The 19,196-nt window shown below is 40.5% G+C and overlaps 1 protein-coding gene across 6 annotated transcripts in view; it reads left to right on the top strand.

The window, feature by feature from the left end:
• Nucleotides 1–19,196, top strand: part of HTT (huntingtin) — a 212,571-nt gene that overhangs the window by 13,560 nt on the left and 179,815 nt on the right. For all 6 annotated transcript variants that reach the window (XR_010601950.1, XM_005304086.5, XM_065598286.1 and 3 more), the window contains exons 2-7: nt 1,881–1,964; nt 4,633–4,753; nt 6,427–6,486; nt 11,879–11,958; nt 14,247–14,385; nt 14,678–14,819. Coding sequence is in view for 5 of the 6 variants with exons in the window: in XM_005304086.5 (XP_005304143.1) it covers nt 1,881–1,964; nt 4,633–4,753; nt 6,427–6,486; nt 11,879–11,958; nt 14,247–14,385; nt 14,678–14,819 (626 nt within the window). In the remaining variant the exon portion in view is untranslated. The remainder of the gene's footprint in view (nt 1–1,880; nt 1,965–4,632; nt 4,754–6,426; nt 6,487–11,878; nt 11,959–14,246; nt 14,386–14,677; nt 14,820–19,196) is intronic.

Raw genomic sequence — 19,196 nt, 5'->3', positions numbered from 1 at the left:
TGGATATTAGGAAAAACTTTTTCACTAGGAGGGTGGTGAAGCACTGGAATGGGTTACCTAGGGAGGTGGTGGAATCTCCTTCCTTAGAGGTTTTTAAGGTCAAGCTTGACAAAGCCCTGGCTGGGATGATTTAGTTGGGAATTGGTCCAGCTTTGAGCAGGGGGTTGGACTAGATGACCTCCTGAGGTCCCTTCCAACCCTGATATTCTGTGAAAGCAAGTTCGATATAACACGGTTTCACCTATAACACGGTAAGATTTTTTGGCTCCCGAGGACAGTGTTATATCTGGGTAGAGGTGTATTATTTATTTATTCAAAAACATTTTTGCTGTTAACAAGCATGTTATCTCTGGAGACACAAATCCACAGTTTGAGAACTGAAAAACTAAGCATCTCTGATGGTATCTTCTAGACTGACCACTGAGTCCCATTGGGTAGATAGAAAAATTTACCTAAATAATGTATACAGAAGCCCCTGGAACCCCTGAGATTGGGTCCCTAATCCATGAACTATTGGAACTCGTTTACAAAACTTTTCTTAAAACATTACATGAATATAGTGTTTCATACTATAGAATTAGAATTTATAATCCCTGTTCAATGATGAGAGATCTTTAAGCTATAATGTATCTTTAGATAGTGTTGTTTTTTTCCCCTCAAAAAGCATTTTATCAAAAAAATTCGAATTTTTTATTTTTTTTTAATTGTTTTTTATCTACACTGCCCTAGGGTTCCTAAGGGTACAGCTCCCTGCCCTAAGCCTAGGTCCAAGTCCCCAGCCCATAGGTATCTTAACCCTAGGGTGTGGAGACCTATCCATAGAAACCCTAACCCTAGGCCAACCTCCCCAACCCATACGAGCCCTAACTCTAGGGTGGGATGCCCTCCCCATAGGTACACTAACCCTAGGGCTGGGAACCGTAGCCCCAGGAACTCTAACCCTAGCCTGAAGTCCCGTACACATAGGAATCCTAGCCGTAGCCCCAAGTCCTCTACCCATAGGAACCGTAAGCCTAGGGCTGGGAGCCCTATTCGTAGGAACCCTAAACCTAGGCCAAAGTCCGCTACCCATAGGAACTCTAACCCTAGGGCCGGGAATCATACCTTAATCCTAACCCCTAGTCCCCTACTCATAGGAACCCTAACCCAAAGTCTTAAATTATCTCTTAGAATGTTTGTGCAGCACCATGGGCTCTTGATACTGGTTGGGCTCTTTATGTACTATCACAATAGAAAAAAATTATTAAAGCAGTTTCTCATAATCTGGAAGTGCCAGTATGGCACGATGACTTCTATCTCCTTCAGGTACAATCTGGTTGATTTTAATACCACTTATGGGCTTCATAGGGAGTTCTCATCCGCTTTCTTTGGCTGGAATGCCAGCTGTGATGCAGGTCTGTAAGAGTGCTATGTTTTAAAACAGAGCTAAATTGAGGATAAGGTGTTTTAAGGCTATTGAACGACAAAACTTTTGTCTTTCAGAGGTGTTAAACCCCTCCCACCCGAAAGATTTGCCGATGACAAGCGCCAGCGTGAACAGCGCTTTGTCGGCAGGAGTGCTTACCTGCCGACAACGCAAACGCCACTCGTTGGGGTGGAAGTTTTTTGTTGGGAGGAGAGCCGACTAACAGCGGCTACATGGTGCGACTTTTAGCGGCACAGCTGTAGCGACACAGCCATGTTGCTAAAAGCTGTGTCGTGTAGACATTACCTTATTCATTTAAGCTATGTTGGCAAGTAAAATAGCTGATTGTGTATCTGTCAGACCTGAATTACAGTAAGGAATGCAATATTTAAGTTGTCTTACCACACAAACTGACAGTGATTGGTTTGACATGTTGTTTGGATTTATTCAAAGTACATTCTCTTCTTAATTTTAGAAAGAAAGAACTTTCAACTACCAAGAAAGATCGAGTGAATCACTGCCTGACAATATGTGAAAACATAGTTGCTCAGTCTCTAAGGTAATAAAACTTTCTTTCTGAACTCATTTTATTAATGTTGGTAAAGTTACTTTGAAGTTTTTTATGGTTTTCTTATTTTAATCAATCTTTAATTCTAAATGTTGAACATACTCTTTTAAACAAGACATTCAAGGGCTTGAAAAATTTACCAGACAGACTCTTTCGAGGACCAAACCTATTATCCAAAGGTTGTTATGAGCCCTTGCTATAACTGAGATCCAGGAGCAATGCCCTGATGAAAACTCCAGTCCTCCCAGTAGCTGAAGAAATCTGGAAGGTGCTGAGATTTCTACCTGGAGTTAGTCCCCAGATTCTGCTTGGGAGCTTAATCTTTCATATCAGTTTCTGTTTGGTTTACTTATCATTTGAATCTGTTCCTGTATAGGTGCAAGCATGCAGAAATTATCTCTTTTTCTCTCCTTCAGGGCCTCCTGGCCTTGCAAGAGCTACACTTTCCCCTTATTATACTCCTCCTCCAATTTCCATCCTTTGTCTCGTTCTCCCCAGTAAACTTCTGTGTCTGTCTCAGCTGCATCTCATGGCATTCTCAAGGAACAGCATGAAAGTGACATGGTTCTTAACAGTTTCATTGTTTCCCAGGGACTTCTTTATAGCAATATTTATGTAGGTTGTAAGCTGTTTGGAGAATATGCTATCTTTTATTGTATGTGTGGTCCTAGCACGATGACCCCTGATTGGGGCCTCAAGCCTTTTCCACAATATAAGTATTATTAATAATATAATAGTATAGGAATTTACCAGGTCTTTTTCATTCAGTTGTTGCTTGGCAGGGGTAAAAGAGTAGTAGGGGCACTGGAACTATATATGCAGACTCAAAGAAAACACTGCTTGAGTTTACTTTTGTTTCCCCTTTAGTTGCTTCATTTTTTAAAATGAAAGCTTAAGCTCTGCAGAAATTGGCTTCGGGCCCACTCTCGTCAGGCCCTTTTTAAGTTGTCTCACGTTGGACATCCAAAATTAGTAGTTGCTCTGAAAAATCTTGGCCCAAATATACACTTGTTTACTGTTTGTTTACTCTTTGTATTTCCCTAAGATCAGAGTGAAACTATACTTTGGACCAGATCCGGCATGTGGTTCCAGTGACAGGATTTGGATCTTAGTTTGTAGTTAGTGTGGACAAAACTGCAGGCAAAATAAACTCCTTGAGGCAGGGATGGTCTTTTTCTTCTGGTTGTACAGCACCTAACAGAGTAGGAGCCTGGTGCATAACTAGGGCTCACTCATAGGTGCTACGGTAATAACATCCATGACAGTCTTTTCAGTGACTTTAGAAACCTGGTTCATAACCAGGTCTCATATGGTAGTAACATCCATGACAATGTTTTCATTGACTTTAAAAAGAAGTTCTATGTAACTATTTTTGTTCACATTTAATTGTTTTAGCAATTTGGTCCTACACTATTTGACATGGTATGTTATACAGTACGGTGAAATAAGTTTTATTTTTGAAACAATGTCTTGTAAAAAAATACAGAATATTGATCAAAAGTATAGTTTCATCTTAAAGGGTTACATTTTAAATGAGAGTTTGGTAAATACATAACTTCTGTGTAACTTTTGCCATGCATTTCTATTGCTTACAAACTTGGGCTAAAATTGTCTACTACATGGTAATGTTCATTTAATAAATTTAATAGAGAAGGCAGCGTTTAGTATATTAACTTTAATGCTATATAGATTTTCTTTGAATTACCACGTTTCTTTGCCCTCCTGACTACTTCAACTTGATCTGTTGTCTTCCCTGAGAAAGGTGGGGGATAATCCTAGCCATTGCTAAGCAGTTGACAAATCCCAAAGGAAGTATTTTTGACTATGAGACTCATTTGCAGGACCTTTTACCATAATATCTGAGCAGCTCACAATCTTTTGGTTTTTTTTAAATGTGTTTATCGCTACAAAACTTCTGTCAGGTAGAGAAGTACTTTTATTGTATTGTAAAATGGGGAACTGAGACTTGAGTGACTTACCCCAGTTACACAGGCAGTCTGTGGTGGAGCATGGAAAAGAACCAGGTCTGACATGTCCCAGGCAAATGCCCTTGATCAGTGAACTATCCTTTCTCTCACATAGGCGGGGGGGAAACGTTTTGCTTGCCCCAGGTAATCTGTGTTGTATTTTGCAAGGCTGTTTTAAAGAGATTAGAGTCTCGTGGAGGAATGGTCTCTGGATTCTAAATAGTCTGTTTTTGCAAAGCTCACTCTTAAATTGCAATCAATATGCTGGTTTTTAGGACCTACACCAAGTGCTATGCTTTGTTGTTTTTACTGATTCAGTAAGAGCAGTTAACACACACTTCTGAGGTCATGGGTGATTCTGGTGCAAGGACTGTGTCTTCTGACCTGTCTTGCTTTAGCATATTGTTTGCAAGATACAGGGTCATCCTGGGGTGAAAAGAGGATGGTATGTAAACAATATGATGCTATATTGACCTCTCTTACATTCAGAATATTGGGCATGGGAAATGCAATTCAATTGCAAAAGGACAAATTTGTAATAATATTATTTTATTTCCAAACCGGGTCAATAAGAAAAGTGAAAACCACAAATATGGAATCCAGTCTTCAGCCTGTCTATCTTCACAAACAGTAACATTCATTTAACTTTCCATAGTGTACTTTTTAACATGTTAACTTTTTTTTAAATTTAGGAATTCTCCGGAATTTCAGAAACTGCTGGGTATTGCTATGGAACTCTTTCTTCTCTGCAGTGATGATGCAGAGTCTGATGTCAGGATGGTTGCTGACGAATGTCTCAATAAAGTTATAAAAGTAAGATTTATGTAATGTATGTATTTTATCAGGTTTGTCCTTTCTTTAATAGGTTGTTCTACATGAAGTTAAATTGATATTATTTATTTCATCATCCGTTTCCCTGGTTCTTGACCATTACTCTTAACACATTGAGAGCTCAAGTACATTTGCTAACCTTGCTTATCCACCAAGGTCAACACATTTCTTAAGAACAAAAGCATGTAAGAGACTTTCTGATATACTGTTGGCACTGTTTCTTTATTTTAATCTTTCATGCCAAAAGGTTTCTAACGATAAGGGTAGTTAAGCTCTGGAATAGCTGCCAGGGAAGGTTGTGGATTCCCCATCATTGCACGATTTAAGAACAGGTTTGACAAAAACCTTTCTTGGATGATCTCGGTATACTTGATTCTGCCTCAGTGCAGGGGGTTGGACCTCTCAAGGTCCCTTCTAGCCCTATATGTCTGTGATTCTGTAAAAGTGATGAAAATCTGAACTTCTGAGGAGGGAGAGGGTCTGCAGAGGAGAGGGTTGTAATTTCGTCCCCAAGACAACAGGGGATACCAAGGCTAAGCTGGACCTACCCAACTGCTTGAAGGAAATACTGAGCTTAGCTAAAACTATATATGTTTAGGTTTTTGTTGTGTTGACCTTTTCCTCTGTTGTGTCCTATGGGTAAATAAATGTTACTTGATTTTGAATAAGCTGTTCTGTGACTGCATTCTTCTCCTGGTCTAGACTCCCAAAGGAAAGTCTAAGCGAGGGCTATAACCTAGCTAGCCCTGCTAAGTCTACAGTTGGCAAATGAATACTGTAATTTGATGACCCAGTCAGAGTGGGGGTGAATCATGGGATTCCACCATGAGAGAGGTGTAGATGTTGGCCTGTAACTTGGAAAGAATTGCAATGGAGAGATTGAGTGGAGGGTCAAAGGTACAGCTCACTCTGTAACCTTAACAGCAATTAATTGGAATTTCTTTCTTATTGTTGTAATAAACTAAAAATAAGTCATTTATCATGACCCTTGTTATAATGGGTTTATAAACTAATTTTGCTTTTGAAATGAACATATGGGTAAAACATATTTAGAATTGGTGCCTCGTAATGTGTAATCTTTAATGGCAATGCCTTCAAGAATTAAGTTTTAATTTGTTTTACACCTTGCAAAATCCGCCTGCTTCAGATAACTAGCATTGGATTTGATCCTGTAAGCTGCCAAACACTTTAGATTTCCATCTAAGTTGATGAAAGTTGAAGCAACTCATCACTTTGTATGATAAGGCTGCTGGCTTTTCCTCCAGATATTTGTCTTCAATCGCAAACATCCATCACCACTGTATGTAAGCACTTCCTAGATAAATTAGGTTTTCATGACAAGGGAACTAATAGACTTGATGGAGTCTTCTACTTTTTTCCCTTCCTTTGTATTAGAGACTCTTTTTGAGATAAGTATTTTTTTCCCCCTTCTGTCTCCTTCCTTCCCTCTTCCTTTTGGCTGTGGTAAAAAGCTTTCTCAAAGAGGAGAGTCTTGCAGCATCTAACACTTGCTCTCCCCCAACCCCCCCAAATAAAAGAGCATCTGGTCAGATTGCCTCATACATTCAGAAGCTGTTCCAGTACAAGTGTAACATTGTTAGTTGAAAATCACATTCTGCTATGGTACAATAAACTCTGTGTCCATTTTGTTATAGGCTTTGATGGATTCCAACCTTCCTAGGTTACAGTTAGAACTCTATAAAGAAATTAAAAAGGTGAGTGTAGTTCCTTCCTTTTATCTATTTGGGCATGTCTGATATTTAATAATTTAAGTATTCTGTTAGATTAATGTTATGTATTGATCCGTGAAGTGATGGTTTGTTTTTTAAAAAGTGTAAATTTCTCTTTGATTAAATTGACATTTGAGCTGCTGCAAGAGTTATATTTACTGGTTTCTTTTTAATGTATATTTGTGTGTGTGAAAATGTGTGGATGTTAAACATAAAAATGTCCCTCGTTAACAGCTGCTCAGGTGACGTGCACCTCCGTATAGCATGGCAAACATCTTTCTTTCCACGGCCACGCTTTTATTATATATGCAAGCTAATTATTTTAGTCTGTGGTAGCTTCTGTTAGCAGGTGCCTGTAAAATAAGGAAGAAGAAATTAAATAAATGTTAAATGCGGAACACTGTATCATTGGGTGACTGCTTACTGCACCTGTGAAGACATACGCATGAAGAGAATTTATAGCGGGACCAATATTATCATTAATCATTTCTAACACATCGTTAATACTTTTAATATATTTCTTATGAGAGGCAGGGGAAATATAACTCACTGGAGTAGTGCTCAGGGAAGATAGAAGTTCTATTCAGGACGCCAGCAGCTCTTCTCTGCTGAAGACTAAAACACCCTGTGGAACCCCATGCAAGTCTCATTATTTGCCATGTTCTATGTAGGTGCTCTTGCATCTTGATCAGAACTATGAGTAAAAAATAAACCCTATTACTTTCATTAGTTTTAAAAAAAATACCCAACAACTTGAGACTTTTTTTTCTAAGGCAGGGGTTCTCAAACTGGGGTTGGGATCCCTCGGGGTCGCAAGGTCATTACATGGGGGGTCATGAGCTGTCGACTTCCACCCCAAACCCTGCTTGCCTCCAGCATTTATAATGGTGTTAAATATATTAAAAAGGGTGTTTAATTTATTAGGGGGGTTGCACTCAGAGGCTTGCGATGTGAAAGGGGTCGCCAGTAAAAAAGTTTTAGACCCATTATTCTAAGAGATAGGAGAAGCTCACAGTATGAAAGGATTTCACATGTATTGAGATGTTGTGCTAACTGTTCCACTCTCCTCCTAACCTGTGCTATTAATGTCTTGTGAATATTAATCTAGTCTACATGGACAGATTATAGAGATACAAAAAGAGAAGGAAAAAAATGTGTTTAAACTGAAGTTTGAAACACTCCCATCTGTTCTTCGAGTATATGCAGCCATGTATTACGTTTGCGCGCTCATTGCACTGGAGCTGGAGAATTTTGACTAGCAGTACCCGTGTGTATGCACGCTCGCTTCTCAGGGCCATAGCTTCTTCCCCCTCACCCCCCACCTATATGAGGAGTTGCCGTCCCGACCCTCTTCAGTTCCTTCTTACCACCTGTGGCTGGAGTTGGAGCTCTGTGTGCTTTTCACCTCACAAGTCCTCTATTTTAGTGACTTTTTCTAGTTTTATATAGTTAATTAGTACCCTTAGTATAGTGTTAGATTGGTATTAGTTAGCTTTAGTTTAAGTACTTCTCTGGTGATCCCCCTCATCAGGGTTTAAACATTGTCCGTCGTGGGGGGCGGGAGGGGTGAGCGATCCCCACATGTGGTGCTTGTGCTTAGGAGAAGCCAGGTCAAGGAGTGGAGTTTAATTTGCAAGTTGTTCACCAAATAGACTCAGGTGGCAAGGGATCTTTGTCTAAAGCAGCACCTGCTCGAACAGGCCGTGTAGCCTGCTTCAGCACCAATGCCTTCAGCAGATTGGAGGTCACCCTGGGTTCTAAGAATGCTGCTGCTTTGCCCTCTGGAGCTGGCGCCTCTCTGAAGAGATGGAGGAGATGTTTCCCATCAAGTGTGCCAAGGAAAAGGTTGTATCTGGTCTAGATCCTGTGGGGGGACCCATCTCTCTCCTCCAAAAGAAGTGTGGATTGGCACAGTGTGAATGCCACTGCGTGGGAAGGAGTGGGTCCTGGCAGCCACTCCCCAGTGCTATGTAGGGAGGTCAGAGGTTCTGGTCCCAGGGTGTTGGTTGAGTTTGGTATTGATGAAGGTGATCCTGCCATTGGCTGTTTCTGTGCCAGGAGTGTATAAGTGTCAGACTTCCTCTGCCTCTTTCCTGACCTCTCCCTTGGTTCAGGAATTTGCCAGGCCTGTGTCCTTTATAGCCCTGTAGGTTGGGTGGGCTTCTGAACCTGTGGGTCTGTCAACACTATGCCCCGATGTTTCCCCTTTGCAGTCGGTGGAAATGGGGCTCAGCACAAGGGATCTCCTCAGCACCAGGAGCTTCTTCAGCACCCCTATGGCCAATGCCACCGATGTTACCATGGAAGTACTCACCTCCCTGCTCTTTGGTATCATCAGTTACCTTGGTACCACTGCCGACTTTGGGGTCAGTACAGCTTTCAGCACCAGAACCGACTGTTTGCACCAGCTCACTCTTCATTCTGGGCTACAGATCAGTCGGACTGGAGTCAGGGTTGGCTCCACCATTATCCGCTGAAGCTCGGGATTCCTCAGTGTCTGGGTTGGAATCTTCCTTCTCTCACTCTCTGCCTGACCCACATCGGGAGCTGTTCATGGAGTGCTATGCGTAGGAGGTTGGTGCTTGTCTCATGGTCAGGACAGGGGTCCCTGGCATGGCTCCTACTGACCACCAAAGCCCTATCCATACCAGTGGCTTCTGTGGGATGCTCCTCGGTCTCTGAGGTCCCACTCCACATCTTGCTTGAAGGCGAGATCACCAGCCAGGTCTGTGGCAGTGACTGTCAATCTGTCACAGGCCCAGGCACTAGTGAGCCTTCCCCTCTCAGAGCCCCCAGAATGTCCCATCCAGGTCTGTCTGTCCTGGAACGGGATCCAGCTCTGGCACAGTTAACCACTTCATCTTCATCTGTGAATGATTCTGTGGTTCCTGGCTCTTCATCTCCCTTATACCGGAGATTTCAAGGCATACAAGAACCTTTTGCAGTGCATGGTTGCTTCCCTGGGTATTCAAATGGAGTTCCTGCAGGAGAACACCTCTGGAGCATGCTGGATTTGTTATTGCCTGCAGCAAAGCACATGGAGAAATGCTATTTGATTCCAGTGCAGAGATTTGAGAGATTCCATCCAGCCCCAAATTCCCTGGTCGTAACCGGTGAACGGTAGGGCCCAGTAGGGCAGATTTAAGTCTGCTCCTGCAAGATTTATTCCACCTTTTCCTTGCAGATGTGGATTGCTAACCAGCAGGCATCAGGCTCCATTTGAGTACCTGGCATTTTGTCCCTTTCTCCTTTTGTGTCAGACAACTGCATTCCTGGTAGTGATAATATCGGCAAGAAGAGTGTGACACTCCTTATACAGAGTTCTCCAACGACAAAGTGACTTTAAAATTTTCAGTTTAATTTGAACCAGGCAGTATATTTACCTGTATTCTTTCTTAAGCCGCGTTCCTCTCCAGAGGAGCAACATGTCCATATGTTAGATGTCTAACGATGTCTAGCTTTCTGTCTGGACAGGATTAAACTGTTTCACGATTTGCCTTGCCTGTTTGTGTCATATGCAATTTGTATGACGGGGTAAGTGGTTTTTTTCCCACAGACTATCTCTAAATGGATAATGTCCTGTATCAAGACTGCATATGAAATAGCTTTGGCTACGTCTCCTTAACAGGTCCGAGATCATTCTACAAGAGCTTGAGGAATGTTAATAGCATTCCTCAGTGACATCTCAGTACTGTACATTTGTAGGGCTGCTATGTGTTCGTCCATATGTTTACGAACCATTACTGCATCTTCCAGGGAGGATACAAGCTTTCGTAGGCAGTCCTGCAATCCTTGTTTAGTTAGACTCCAAGCCCCACCTTAAGGGGTGGGTATTGCTTGTGAGTCACCTAAGTGGAATACACTACTTACTGTAACTGTGGCTTTTTGAGAGACAATATAGGTGGATATTTCACGATCCACCCTCCATCCCCTCTGCATCGGGTATTGTCTCTGGGTGTTCGGTGCGAAGGAACTTAAGGGGATCAGGTCAGCGCCACCAGAGGAGGGGCTATGGCCATGGGGTGTGAGCACGGCTGCTCTTTGGGCACTGCTAGGCTCTGGCATGTTGAGCATGCACACATCTAAGTGGAATGCATGTTTGCATCACACCTAGAACAACCACAGTTACAGTAAGTTACCATTTCTTACATTACTTTTAGACTCCAAACGCTATTTAGCAAAAGATTCAACTTCCACTTCTAAAAAATAGAACAGATTTAAAGCAATATGTTGCCTTTGTGCTGAGTCACAAGAAGTCCTGTCTAGCACGGGCCTGTCTGCTTTTTAAAAAAAAGCACATGGTACTCTCCCTATTTTCCGTTGCTTGGTTCAGGACAATAACCCAAATTCCAAGGGGTACATAGTTTGGATTTCAGGTGAAGTTTTTACTCCAATTTTTTACAAGGTTAAGTATAATCTTGTTTCTTCGATACCACCATGATAGGCAGCTTGTATATATGCGGGAAAAATTCACACATGAGAAACCAATTCAAGAATCTCTTAATTCAGTCTTTAATCTGTTTGGTTTCTAACATTATGGGATTTGAATGCAGTTGATATTCTTGAAAGTACTTGGTATTAATGACCTGCTGAAGAAGAGTATGAAACATCTACACGTTTCAAGATGCATATAATGACTGTAGTGTCTCTCATCATTAATTTAACATTGCTAGAAAGTGATTTTTTTCCCCACAGTATTCAAAATGACTTTAAAAGGTCTCCTATTTGTCTTTCCCTGTGAGTTTACTGTTTTGAACCAATTCTCTTATGGATGAGGACTATACTTCTAGTTAAGATTTTTATTTTTTTTAAAAAAGCAAACACCTCTCCCTCCAGCAACATGTACATTGCAGGCTTAAATCTTAAACTGAAATGGCCCGGCCATCTTGGGCTGTGGAGTGAAGCCTGAATTTATGACTCTTGACCGGGAGCTATTAGATGTTGGCATTTTATCATTCTGCTGTTGTGCTGTGAGATGCAGGAGCGGGAGCAAGAACAATCTGCTGTTACCTTTGGCTGGATGCTTTCTTATCACTGAAGTTGATCTCAGCAGAGCCATTCACTTTCTCTTGCATATGACTACCTTCTCTGGTCCCTATTTTTGACCACTTGATAAAACTCCAGGAAGAGACTAAAAAATTGAGCTTTTTGAACACATTTTTATGTTCCTTTTCAGCTAGGAGAGAGTTTAGGCTGTCCTTTGTTTTTAATTTCACTTCCTGTCTGGAAGCCATATTAGGATTTACAAGCATGAGATGTTAGGGAATTGAATCTCTTTTGTAGTTAAAATTCATATACAGTCAAAATCATTTTATCCAGTTTTAAAGGATGTTTGTGAGTGCTGATCTGTAACAAATTATACATTCAATCTATCTAGAATGGTGCTTCTCGAAGCCTACGTGCTGCAGTTTGGAGGTTTGCTGAGCTTGCCCATCTGGTTCGACCTCAGAAGTGCAGGTAGGTGATTCACATTTTTGGTATGCAGAAGTGTTATTTGTCTACCATACACAAACATAAAACTGAAAAAGTAAATACATCATCACTGGTGGCAGTCCTGCTTCATAATCCAAACTGAGATGTTCATTTAATAAAGCTATTGGCTGGGATTCATTGGGATTCCCTTATGGTCCTTTGAAAATCCACAAGTTGCACATAATTCAGCGGTATTAATTTAGCTGTAATTTTACCAGAGAATAGAATTTTGATGTAATTTATTGACCTTCCTCACCCCCCCCAAGCCTTATTGTGTTTTACTGCATTAAATGTGTTAACTATAAAAAAAATCTAGACAAATTAGTCACACAGAATACTTCATACTTGCATAGCGCTGTGCATCGGATCTCAAAGAACTTTACAAAAATGATCCCCAGTTTTCAGATGAGGAATCCAAGTCACAGATATGAAATAATTACTTGCCCAAGATTACCTAAGCCACACATGGCAGAGTTAGAAACCCGAGTCTCCTGACTTCCTGTCTTTCTGTAACTACTAGACCATACTGCTTCCCATTCTTATCTTGTGAGCATCTTTCTATAGTTATTTCTATTAACTGTTTATTATTGTATAACCCAAAGATCCCATTAATGATTGGGGCTTGTAGCAGTAATTGGGGCTTAGTAGGACTATCCTAGTTGTGAGCCTAACTGTGAGAAAGTGGATGGAAGCTTATGAAATAGTCCAGTCTCTATAACAAATGTTGATGGGAAAAGATTACAAATCCAACTCAGTCTGTTAAATAAAATTTTGTTTAGAAAAATGTGTAAAGGTGAAAAACAGACTGACTTAATCTAAACAAAAAAGTCTTACTGATATAATTCAAGGATTCTGGTGAGATCATATCTGGCAAACAAAAAGCATGTGGGACTGGAAATGGGCCAAAATTGGTGTGGTGGAAATTAGGCATAATTGGTGGACATGTTAATGAAGGATGGGTTATTCCACCCATCACTTCCTTTTGGGGTCCTTAAACAAAGCGACTTTGGGAGGAAGATTGGTGCATGCGAACATTGCCTGGTAGAGAGAAGGGGAGGGCGCGAGCTTCATCGTTCTGGCTGCCACCTCCACCATTTTCTGGGACCCTGGGATCCACCATGGTACTGTTGGGCCTTCATTGTCTTGATCCTAAAAGATGCCCTGACTAGACTGGGCCAGATTACATGGCCACCTCCACTGGCTTTGATTAAATCCCAAACACCATCAGAGATCTTTGTCACCCTTCTTGTGTCTTTTTCTTCCCAACCTTATTTCTTTCTCTTCCCTATCCCTCTTCTTTTGCCTTCTGTATAAGAATCTGGCTTACCCAGCCAAGACTGCATATTTTACAACACTGTTGTAAGCCTGTGACCAAAAAAGACAAGCAATGCCTAAACAGCCCAATGCTGGTAAAAGTTTGCCAGGTCTCAAAGTAGCTAATAAACTGGTGTGTTTGTGCATTTGTTTCTCCAGCAGTGAGGTAGCTAGTGAAAGTGAACACCAGAGATGGAAACAATAGTATTTTTCTATCTTTGCTGGGGGGGGGGGGGTTCCTCTTCTCTTTTGTGTGCATTTTCTTGTTTTGTCTTAAAAACAAACAAACGAAAACAGGATTGGACTTTAATAACAGCTCCAGCCCATTGCAACTAACTTAATCTCTTTATTCCAGAAAGGGCAGTTATTACCATCTTTAATACTATTGAAAGACTTAACAAAGGTTTGTTCCTTATAAAAACTCTGTATAGCTAAAGAGGGAACAAAGGTTATGGTTAAAATGAAAGCCTTATTTAACACTTTACATTTCAAATGCTTTAACTGTTTTTCTTTCTTTTCTGTATCTTTAACGAAATGTTAAAAAAAAAAAAATTAATGAAGTGTTTGCCATGGTACTAAGCAGGCAGAGGTTTCTGTATACCAAAAACTGAAGCTTGTTTGAAACTATTTAATGTTGGACAGTGACAGTTATGTTAACACCTTTAACACTTTTTGTTTTGCTCTATACAAACCCTCATGAAGACAATGGTCCCTGCCCCAAAATTTTAGTTCAGTGTTGTGTACTCTTTTTAACTCCTTCCACTTCTAATCACCATAATGGTGTATATGCTGTATTGCTGATATATTATATCTTTATGTGTATATAATACTGTTGTACAGCACTCCGAGCTTTGATTTGGGGGGGAGGGGCCTGCATTAGAAAGAATGTATCAAATGCTTATGATTAGATAATAAAATATTATTGACCGAAATAATTCTTCTTCCTATGCTACAACTAGGCCATACTTAGTCAACCTATTGCCCTGTCTAACACGAATAAGTAAGCGACCTGAAGAATCGGTACAAGAGACACTGGCTGCAGCAATACCAAAAATCATGGCAGCATTTGGCAACTTTGCAAATGACAATGAAATCAAGGTACAGCTGTTTTAAACTATTAAGAAACATTTATATTGCACATGAGAACACAGTTAATCAACCATTAATCAGATGTTACAAACGGCAGTGTAAGAGCTACCAGATTTGAATTATTTAAAACGTGTATTATTTATATTCTCCTCTACCCCTTGGATTGTTGATAGTAAATTTTAAATCAAAATAACTTTTTGGGTGGATGGAGGGGAAGAATTTTCTTGTTTACTTGCTTACTGACTTCTGCCTGTCTTTAAGTAACTTTGATGAATTTTTTTATATTTTTTGTAACTTTTAGGTTTTATTGAAGGCTTTCATTGCTAATCTTAAATCCAGTTCTCCTACCATCCGTCGAACAGCAGCTGGATCAGCAGTGAGCATCTGTCAACACTCACGAAGAACACAATATTTTTATTCCTGGTTACTGAATGTGCTTTTAGGTAAGATTCAGGAAACTTCTCCTCCTTTCTCAAGTCATGAGTAATATTGGAAAAAACAGAATTGGCAAATATAAAATTAAATTATTATAGTAATTCCTATGATAGGTAGCTTTGTTTGCCAACTTCTAACATGTATGTTAGGTCTCACCAATGCTTGCTGTATGGTAGTGGTTCTCAACCAGGGGTATGCGTACCTGTGGGGTACACAGAGGTCTTCTAGGGGGTACATCAACTCATGTAGACAGTAACCTAGTTTTACAACAGGCTACCTATAAAGTACTAATGAAGTCAGTAAAAACTAAAATTTCATACAATGACTTGTTTATACTGTGCTCTATATACTATGCACTGAAATGCAAGTACAATATTTATATTCTAATCAATTTAATTTATAATTATGTGGTAAAAATGAGAAAGTAAGCAATTTTTCAGTACTAGTATGCTTTGACACTTTTTGTATTTCTCTGTCTGATTTTGTAAGCAAGTAATTTTTAAGTGAGGTGAAACTTGGGGAGTATGCAAGACAAATCAGACTCCTGAAAGGGGTACAGTAATCTGGAAAGGTTGAGAACCACTGCTTTATGGTACTGTGGCACATTTAATCAACAGAATGAAAAAATTAGGTATGTCACATTTTTGCCTTTTGTCAGGGGGACTTTTACAGACATATAATGCCGTATTTCTGTGATACTCATCACCTCTTCCTAAATCAGATAAATGCTATATCAAAACTATGGATAGATAATCTAGAAGTATAGATTAATGAAAAAGCATAGTCCACAAAATAAAATGATAGAGCATTGTGACTTAAAACATGTATATAATGAAAAGAGTAAAGTTGGAATAATCCAATACATCAGAACTCCCAGTGTGCTTGAAGGATCAACAGTTTCATTAGTCTGTCAACTGTGAAAATGTCCTTCTAATTCTAGTTCTGTTAATGGAATAAGCATGTGGATTAATGCTAAAAGAAAAAAAATACAATTATTTCATTGTCAACTCTTAAACTTTTATCAAAAGAGTTAGAAAAAACTGAAATCAAATCAATGTTATGATTATTTTAGTGTTTAGGCTTGGCAAGATGGACACTGCCCAGGGCAGGCGTCAAGTGACTATTCTCTAATGTTGAAAGATAATAGTCAAAGAAAGGGAGCATACAGTTGGGGCATTGGGGGAGGGGTCGTTCTGGGATCTAGGAAGGCTTACAAAACGTGTGAAACCACGGTTGTGTGCAGCAGGGTTTTGTCTTTGGTGTGAGGGGTCTTGGGTCTTTCCCCGGAGGGTATTCTAGATTCATAAATTCTAGGACTGGAAGGGACCTCGAGAGGTCATCCAGTCCAGTCCCCTGCCCTCATGGCAGGACCAAATACTGTCTAGACCATCCCTGATAGACATTTATCTAACCTGCTCTTAAATATCTCCAGAGATGGAGATTCCACAACCCCTCTAGGCAATTTATTCCAGTGTTTAAACACCCTGACAGTTAGGAATTTTTTCCTAATGTCCAACCTAAACCTCCCTTACTGCAGTTTAAGCCCATTGCTTCTTGTTCTATCCTTAGAGGCTAAGGTGAACAAGTTTTCTCCCTCCTCCTTATGACACCCTTTTAGATATCTGAAAACTGCTATCATGTCTCCTCTCAGTCTTCTCTTTTCCAAACTAAACAAACCCAATTCTTTCAGCCTTCCTTCATAGGTCATGTTCTCAAGACCTTTAATCAGTCTTGTTGTTCTTCTCTGGACCCTCTCCAATTTCTCCACATCTTTCTTGAAATGCGGTGCCCAGAACTGGACACAATACTCCAGCTGAGGCCTAACCAGAGCAGAGTAGAGCGGAAGAATGACTTCTCGTGTCTTGTTCACATCACATCTGTTAATACGTCCCAGAATCACGTTTGCTTTTTTTGCAACTGCATCACACTGTTGACTCATATTTAGCTTGTGGTCCACTAGATCCCTTTCTGCCGTACTCCTTCCTAGACAGTCTCTTCCCACTCTGTATGTGTGAAACTGATTGTTCCTTCCTAAGTGGAGCACTTTGCATTTGTCTTGGTTAAACTTCATCCTGTTTACCTCAGACCATTTCTCCAATTTGTCCAGATCATTTTGAATTATGACCCTGTCCTCCAAAGCAGTTGCAATCCCTCCCAGTTTGGTATCATCTGCAAACTTAATAAGCGTACTTTCTATGCCAATATCTAAGTCGTTAATGAAGATATTGAACAGAGCCAGTCCCAAAACAGACCCCTGCGGAACCCCACTTGTTATGCCTTTCCAGCAGGATTGGGAACCATTAATAACAACTCTCTGAGTACGGTTATCCAGCCAGTAATGCACCCACCTTATAGTAGCCCCATCTAAATTGTATTTGCCTAGTTTATCGATAAGAATATCATGCGAGACCGTGTCAAATACCTTACTAAAGTCTAGGTATACCACATCCACAGCTTCTCCCTTATCCACAAGACTCGTTATCCTACCAAAGAAAGCTATCAGATTGGTTTGACAAGATTTGTTATTTACAAATCCATGCTGGCTATTCCCTATCACCTTACCACCTTCCAAGTGTTTGCAGATGATTTCCTTAATTACTTGCTCCATTATCTTCCCTGGCACAGAAGTTAAACTAACTGGTCTGTAGTTTCCTGGGTTGTTTTTATTTCCCTTTTTATAGATGGGCACTATATTTGCCCTTTTCCAGTCTTCTGGAATCTCTCCAGTCTCTCATGCTTTTCCAAAGATAATAGCTAGAGGCTCCAATACCTCCTCCATTAGCTCCTTGAGAATTCTAGGATGCATTTCATCAGGCCCTGGTGACTTGCAGGCATCTAACTTTTCTAAGTGATTTTTAACTTGTTCTTTTTTTATTTTATCTGCTAAACCTACCCCCTTCCCATTAGCTATGTTAGGCATTCCTTCAGACTTCTCGGTGAAGACCGAAACAAAGAAGTCATTAAGCATCTCTGCCATTTCCAAGTTTCCTGTTACTGTTTCCCGCTCTTCACTGAGCAGTGGGCCTACCCTGTCTTTGGTCTTCATCTTGCTTCTAATGTATTGATTAAAAAGTCGTCTTGTTTCCCTTTATTCCCGTAGCTAGTTTAAGCTCATTTTGTGCCTTTGCCTTTCTAATCTTGCCCCTGCATTCCTGTGTTTGCCTATATTCATCCTTTGTAATCTGTCCTAGTTTCCATTTTTTATATGACTCCTTTTTATTTTTTAGATCATGCAAGCTCTCGTGGTTAAGCCAAGGTGGTCTTTTGCCACATTTTCTCTCTTTCCTAACCAGTGGAATAGCTTGCTTTTGGGCCTTTAATAGTGTCCCTTTGAAAAACTGCCAACTCTCCTCAGTTGTTTTTCCCCTCAGTCTTGATTCCCATGGGACCTTACCTATCAGCTCTCTGAGCTTACCAAAATCCGCCTTCCTGAAATCCATTGTCTCTGTTTTGCTGTTCTCCCTTCTACCCTTCCTTAGAATTCAAACTCTATGATTTCATAATCACTTTCACCCAAGCTGCCTTCTACTTTCAAATTCTCAACGAGTTCCTCCCTATTTGTTAAAATCAAGGCTAGAACAGCTTCCCCCCAGTAGTTTTTCAACCTTCTGAAATAAAAAGTTGTCTGCAGTGCAGACCAAGAATTTGTTGGATAGTCCGTGCCCCGCTGTGTTATTTTCCCAACATATATTTGGATAGTTGAAGTCCCCCATCACTACCAAATCTTGGGCTTTGGATGATTTTGTTAGTTGTTTAAAAAAAGCCTCTTCCACCTGGTTAGGTGGCCTGTAGTAGACTCCTAGCATGACATCACCCTTGTTTTTTACCCCTTTTAGCCTAACCCAGAGACTCTCAACACTTCCGTCTCCTATGTCCATCTCCACCTCAGTCCAAGTGTGTACATTTTTAATATATAAGGCAACACCTCCTCCCTTTTTCCACTGTCTATCCTTCCTGAGCAAGCTGTACCCCTCCACACCAACATTCTGTTTGACTTTCTAATTGCTTCTCTTTAGTGAATACCTACATTTTCAGGAGTATCCTTCATGTCCATTTTTCCTTCTTTAAAAGCCAACCTTGAAGATCCTGCTGGCCATCCCTGCTTTAAAGTCGCTTCTTTACCTTTTTGTACTTGAAGAACTAAGTCTTGAGTTAATAAAATGTTTCCACAATTTTAGATGGGTGGAGTTTGCACACTCTTCTAAAACTTAGAAGGCATTCTGTGGCTGCCCCCACATGACATTGTGTAGTTACTTTAGAAGGAGTACTTTGAGCAGAGACTTTTGAGGTTCCTGGTACTGTCCACCAGTAAGCATTGAGGAGGGTCTGCTCCAGGAAGAGTCCCTCCGCAGTACTGAGCTTTTCTAATTGGGGTCATCAGTTCC

Source organism: Chrysemys picta, chromosome 5 (assembly GCF_011386835.1).
Source record: "Chrysemys picta bellii isolate R12L10 chromosome 5, ASM1138683v2, whole genome shotgun sequence".
Lineage (NCBI taxonomy): Eukaryota > Metazoa > Chordata > Testudines > Emydidae > Chrysemys > Chrysemys picta.
Note: the sequence above shows the minus strand (reverse complement) of the source record. Positions and strands in the feature narration are given on the sequence as shown.